Source organism: Poecile atricapillus, chromosome 3 (genome assembly GCF_030490865.1).
Source record: "Poecile atricapillus isolate bPoeAtr1 chromosome 3, bPoeAtr1.hap1, whole genome shotgun sequence".
NCBI classification, from domain to species: Eukaryota; Metazoa; Chordata; class Aves; order Passeriformes; family Paridae; genus Poecile; species Poecile atricapillus.
The window spans coordinates 113376828-113383405 of record NC_081251.1 but is presented as its reverse complement, the minus strand read 5'-3'; the positions used below and the strand labels follow the sequence as shown (position 1 = coordinate 113383405).

At 44.1% G+C, this 6578-nt stretch overlaps 1 protein-coding gene across 1 annotated transcript; it reads left to right on the top strand.

The window, feature by feature from the left end:
- On the top strand, positions 1-4925 carry PEX13 (peroxisomal biogenesis factor 13). Its single transcript, XM_058834331.1, has 4 exons — positions 1-187; positions 2183-2880; positions 3356-3481; positions 3716-4925. The coding sequence occupies exons 1-4, from the start codon at positions 120-122 to the stop codon at positions 4009-4011; spliced, it is 1188 nt and encodes a 395-aa protein (XP_058690314.1). The 5' UTR covers positions 1-119; the 3' UTR covers positions 4012-4925.
- Positions 4926-6578: the final 1653 nt, after the last annotated feature.

Below are 6578 nucleotides of genomic sequence, written 5' to 3'. Positions count from 1 at the left end.
AACCGAGCGGGGCCGAGTGAGGCCGAGCCGGGGTCGAGCCCGAACCGAGCGAGGCCGAAGCGGAGCCGAGCGAAGCCGAGGGAGGCCGAAGCGGGGCCGAGCGGGGCCGAGGGGGCGCGATGGCGGCGACGCCGCCGCCCAAGCCCTGGGAGTCCCGGCGGCTGCCGGGCACCGCGCCCGCTTTCCAGTGAGTGCGGGCGTCCCTCCCCGGGTGTTCCCGCCGTGACGGTCCTGGGTGTTCTCTCCCTCGGGGCGGCTGGGCCCGTTCCCCTGGGGCGGGCTCAAAGGTCGGGCCCGGCCGGGGCTCCGGGGGACGGGCGGGGGCGCGGCCCGGGGCTGCCCCGCGCCGTGAGGGGCTTGTGCCGGGCGGGGAGGGGAGGGCTGCGCTCGGCGTGCGGGGCTGCGAGCTCGAACCCCGCGGGTGTCAGAGGGAAGCTGCGTCTGCGGTGTGGGGAAGGGAAAGCTGTGTTGCCAGCGGTGTGAGTTCGCAGTCCATTCCTGGCAGCATTGAAGGTCCGTTCCTGGGAGCGTTCACAGTCCTTTCCTGGGGCTGTGCAGCTCCGTGAGCTCCCCAGCCTCTGCAGGACATGGGGAGCTGTGTGTCGCCCCCAGGACTTGGGAAAGATTGCTGTGTATTGTCAGTCTCGGTGTTCCCGACTTCTGGGAGCTCTCCCAGAAAATGCAAACATTTTCGTGGAGAAGGATGCACAGAAAGCGTTTGCAAACTCCTTCCTTTTTATGGGAAGTTAAGGAAGGCTCGCTCGGTGGCTGAATACTCGTCTTGTTTTTCACCGGGTGTTGGTGACTGCAGCTGGAGGGAGCTGAAACTGGGCAAAAGGTTGGCCCAGCACTAAACATTGAGCAGAAACTTAGCTGTGTTCTCTGCAGCCTGCAGCGAGCTGAGCCAGCAGTTTGGTGTTGGTTTTTCATTCTGAGTTTATTTACCCCATTTTAAATAGCTTCAAGCAGCTTTAAAGTGGGGTGTCCCAAGCTGAGTACCGGAGAGAGGAGTGCAGTGTGACTTACTGAATTACAGCAGCTCTCTTTGCCGGGGTAATAACTTATTTTTCCTCCTGTTTCCACCTGCCGAGAGAGTTACAGTCTGTGATGGAAAAAACGGCAATGTAAAGATACAAATATTATTCTTTGCTGTGGAAACCTGTAAGTTTTGCTGAGAGGTGGCTGTTGCCTGCCTTGTATGGAAATAGTACAGCAAGCAGCAGCTCCATAGCAATTCCAAGCTTGACTTCCTACTTTTTTTTCTGGTCTGCAGAAGTGGGAACTCGTGGGATGAGGCAGTAAGCATGGGAAATAAAATGTTTGACTTTTAGGGTGATAATGTGTGAATGAAACACATATTTTTATTAATCTGGCAGAAGTTGGACAAAAAGCTGCTTGACAGAATTCAAATGCCAGTCAAGTACTTCCAGAGTTTTATTATGAAGGGAATTGATAAAACGATTTAAACTTATGGGCATTCAAAGGAAAAGAAAAATTACTAAATTAAGACCTTTCTCTGCCAGCACTTCTCAGTAGTAGATTCAATCCCTTGATAATCTGCACACAGGTAATCAGGTAGTGTGGGTAGAGAGGGAAACTGGGCACCCCAAAGCCCTTGCACATTTTGTTGCATAATTACTTACATTCTCAATTAGGTCATGCCACCCTTGAAGAGTGGATTCAGAGGAGATCTCAGGCTTTCTTCCTGCTGTATCATTGGCTCATTGTGTAGGAGAGCTGGGAACAAGGGTTGGAAATAAAGATTTCAGATTGGAAAGTTCATAAAAGTTTGTGTTAGAGCCTATGAGAGTCTTTCATGTGCAGAAGAGTGACATGGGTGTTAGAGCAGCAGGTTTGATGGCTCTGGGTTGTGTTTTTCATGTGTTGATACATTAAACACACAATAAATGATCGAAAAAACAAAGTTTTTCCATGTTTACATTCCAGCTCCATGTTCATGCTGAATATCTGATTATGGGGGTTTTATTCCCCTGAAGGATCAACGTTTCCTGACCAGATTTTTTACTTCCAGCAAACGCTGACAATTCTGAGTCTTGAGCTCCCAGATTCCCTATCCCCGCACTGCTGAAACTCTCTGTGGTACTTAGTAGCTAGCCAAGGGCTCTGTGGAAAGAAGAACTTAAACTTTGGCTGCTGACCTTGATTATCTGAATTCATTTAGGTCTGCTGACTTGGGTGACAACCTGCTGACCAGGCCCGGACAACCCACGGTGGCACGAATCCCTCCACCCATTTTGCCGAGACCGTCGCAGCAAACGGCAAGCAGCAGCCTGAGCGCTTTCAGGCCAGCCTATAGCAGCTCTTTCTCTCCAGGCTATGGCTCATATGGCACCTCTTTCTATGGAAGCTATAGTCCCTACAGCTATGGCTACGGAGGGCTGGGCTATAACCGCTTCTGTGCCGATGGCATTCCCCCCAGCAGGTTTGTGCAGCAGGCCGAGGAGAGCAGCAGAGGTGCCTTCCAGTCCATCGAAAGCATCGTGCACGCCTTCGCCTCGGTCAGCATGATGATGGATGCAACCTTCTCTGCTGTCTACAACAGCTTCAGAGCTGTGCTGGATGTGGCCAACCACTTCTCCCGCCTCAAAATTCACTTCACCAAGGTGTTTTCAGCTTTTGCTCTAGTGAGAACTATAAAATACCTCTACCAACGCCTGCAGCGCTTGCTGGGTCTGCGGCAGAGCTGCGAGAACGAGGATTTGTGGGCTGAGAGTGAGGGCAAAGTAGCTCGTGCTGGCCTTGAAGACAAGATGGCTAACTCTGCAAAATCCTGGCCTATTTTCTTGTTCTTTGCTGTTATATTGGGAGGTCCCTACCTGATTTGGAAGCTGCTTTCTACATACAGTGACGAAGAAACAGGTAAAGATGACCTGCAGCACCAGAGAAGTGCAGTGTGTATTGCTCCTTTTGTTGTTGCCTGTGTAGTGGTAAATCTCACACTACAGCACTAGTAATTAATAGATACTGAACAGTAATTAATAGAACTGAATTCTAGGGGGCACAGTACTGAATTTCAGGCATGTGATGCAAGTGACAGCCTGCTTAAGTAACCTGTCGTTAACATGTGATTTCCTGCTGAAGCTTTCTGTGGTTCCAGAATCATGGTTCCTCTCAATTTCTGGTTCCTTCCTATTAGATGTGGCAGTTTGTGTTGGCTGGGACAAGTGTTGGTTGGATTTGCTCAACAAATCTTGCTTTTCATGTTGCTTCTGTCACTTCTCTGTGGGAAAAGTGTTAGCAAGGAAGTGAAAGTGTTTTCTTCATTTTCCTTTGAAAAACACACCAAACTTTGTAACTCAAAGCAGATAAACTTGTGATTTGTGTTTGCAAACAGTGTCTAGTAACTGGGCGAGTGGAGAAGATGACCATGTAGTTGGAAGAGCAGAATATGATTTCAATGCTCTCTCAGAAGAAGAAATTTCTTTCCGTGCTGGTGACATGCTAAGATTAGCACCCAAAGGTAAACTTTTGATTTTCTGATTATTTTCTAATCTCATATGAAGTTATAATGTAAAAGTCTAAAAATTGAAGCAAAAAAGTCCCCAAACCACCTTATTTGACCAAATTCCTTATCCACACTGATTTTTCCTCCCTGTTAAGTGATTACTTCCATTCAGATGAAACTTACAGAGTAGTTTTGTTCCGTTTTGTTGAATTGTCTTGTAACTTAATGCATTTGCATTCTCTTCCTCAGAACAACAACCCAAGATCCGTGGTTGGCTTCTGGCTAGTTATGACGGCCAAACGACAGGACTTGTGCCAGCTAATTACATCAAAATCCTGGGCAAAAGAAGAGGTAGGAGAACAACAGACCCGGAAAGGGTTCCAGAGCAGCGGCCAGCTTTCCCCAGCACAGCTGTCAGAGGAGCCCCTGCTGCTGTGACTTTAGAGGAGCAGGAAGCTGCTTTTGAAACTGTTTTTGCTGGATGCAGCAAAGTTCCCATTGCGTCGGACTCCGCTGTGGCCGGTGGAGAGAAGCAGGAACTCTGATGCACTTTGATCAACAAAGCGACTGAACTGTGCTTTATTGATACCACTTAGGGTTTGTTGAAAATCTGGTTTGTAATGGAGCACTGTGGGTCTGTACCAGTTACTGCTGCTAGTGGTTGGTGAAGGGATGGAGAAATCATTGCTCAAATTTGTGGTATTTATTTTTGACTCACCTAAGGCTGTACGTCAGTGATTCTATCCACCCACCTGGCAGCAACTCTGAGATCTTGAGATAGGAGAAATGAGGCATTTAGAAAAAAGCAAACAAAGGGAAAAAAAATAGGGCCTGCCATTCTTGTTTAGGGGACAAATTAACACCCAGTCTTTGTAGGAGTATTGAGCCTCTTGAATAGACGTGCAAAGGGAAGGTTGATTTCTGTAAGCTGTCCTCCAGAACTTCACACTCAGAACCATGAAGGAGTAAAACACATTGGCTCCCTCTGAAAGGAGGGAGAGTTGCAGAAGATGCACACAGTTGAATAGTTAGAAGGTTTAAGTTGCTTTTCATAAGAAGTAGGGTTCTGCCATAAAGAACTTAGCTCTTAGAATAAAAGGGAGAAACTTGGGAGGAAGGGAGGAGAAACAGAGTTTAGAAAGGGAGAGCAGTGAGGCATCACCAGTAGTTCTAAGCAGTTCTGTTTTGTTTATTAAAAGGACATTAGAATAAAGGGTATTCTGCAGTCAGGCACTCATCAGTTGTTACTCCCTTAACCAACTTTGCATCACTCTTAGCCATGTTGTGTTGTAGCCTGTTAGCTGCTTATCTATCAGCCACCATCTGCATCTCAACTTATTTCTGTCCTTTATTTGATTTTATATGAGTGTCAAAATATCTATCCTGCATTTTTCAGCTTGAGTTGGAACAAAGCCTTGAGTTGGGGGAAGCTGAAAGTAATTGGAGCATCAAAGAAAAAGCAACATTTCCTGCTTAATTGTCTCAGTTAGAGAAGGTCTTGGACAAACTTTTTATGCTGCCTTTCTGGTGGTAAATTTTACATCTGCCCATAAGATTTGAGGCCTCCAGTTTATCAAAAGCCATAAAAAATATTAAGACTGTTCAGAGTATTTTCTTCATATGGGTGTTTGAGAATTCTGTCCTGAAATACTGTTTTGTTTTTTTGTCAAATGAAGCAAAAATAATTAAAACTTTTTTTTTTTCATGTAGTATATATGTATAACATGCTGAACTTCTGAAGGTTACATCAGTGGGTTAAATAACTAAGTTTGTCTTAATCATTAAAATAGCTGTTTTATTTTAAAGTTTCTTGAAAATGTAAGTAGGGCACAGGCCTTTGCTTAATTGACAGTAGTTTCAGTTTGACCATTGATCTTCAACACCCAATATGTGTTAACAAAGCTTTCAGTATTTACATTTTAACTGCATTTGCTGGCCTTGGGTTCTTAGAAGTCTGTTCAACACAACAAAACTGTAAAAAAACCTGAAATGAGCACATTTTTATTAGAGTGGCTGAAAAAACAAATATTATGCTGGAACCTTGATTTTAAAGTAATCTCTGAATGCCTGTTGTTAATAAATAGAATATGAGTTTAAGTGGTTGTGGTCAGGTATTGAGAGATGGTGATTAGAATAATTTATAGTAAATTGTTAGATTTTCAAGTGCAAATGTAAAGGAAAAAGTGGTTAAAGGGCAAATGAAAATCTTGAGGTTTAAAACATATTCCTGAGACATTGCCCTGTGTACCAGGGCATAGAAGAAAAATATCTGTATTTGAAAATTATATCTGTTGTTGAAATGAAAATAGAAAAAAAATCTGAAATCTAAAATACAGAGGGGCAAAAGGGGGGAGGGGTGTATCAAGTGTACAGTTCTGTGTGCAGAATGTGTTCCTGGAGGGAATTAATTTACTATTCTGAGATGTAATTAATGAACTGTCAGCCTCTCTTGTCAGTGAAAGATTTTAATCAGAGGAAGGGTCTTTAAATGAATGAATAAACAGACCCCAAACTTTTTTGGGTTTTTTTTGTAAGAGTATCCATTCAGGTAGATTTTTTGTTTTTCTGGCTGGGTTGTTGTTTTCTTATTTTTTTTTTTTTCTTTCTGTTCTGTCTTCTGGCTCAGAACAAGTTGAGAAGACAATGCCATGATGTTTGTTAGAATGTTTTAAGTCTTCTTTTTATAAAGACAAGTTTAATTTCACTTCCAGGTCATGCTATTTTGATAACAATTCTTTTAGCAGGAAGATAGGTTATCCTTACCTAAGTTGTCTTTATATTTGTTTGACCTAGCCTACAAGTCACTGTCATCATTGTATCTGTTAAATCTCAACAAGAATTTTGATCCTTTCAATCTTGCAATAACCTTAATTGGAAAAGAAGGCTCTGAGGAAATGAAGTCAGTTATTTAACTCACAATTAATTGTACTGATTGCAGAAGGGTATTAAAGTTCATTGAAGTCAAATACACGCTACAATTCACTGTCTGTTTCTGTCTGTGTGTCAGGCTACAGAAAAAAGACCTAAATGAACACTGGGTGGAAAGGAAGGCTGGTGGACAGGCTGCTCAAGACTTGCACAACTTTAGGAAGGGGAGAAGACCAAAAGGAGC

Coding starts and splice junctions, on each gene's coding strand:
- PEX13 (XM_058834331.1), top strand. CDS start 120: ATGGCGGCGACGCCGCCGCCCAAGCCCTGGGAGTCCCGGCGGCTGCCG. Junction 188..2,182: donor GGCACCGCGCCCGCTTTCCA/GTGAGTGCGGGC, acceptor GAATTCATTTAG/GTCTGCTGACTTGGGTGACA. Junction 3,482..3,715: donor GCTAAGATTAGCACCCAAAG/GTAAACTTTTGA, acceptor TCTCTTCCTCAG/AACAACAACCCAAGATCCGT.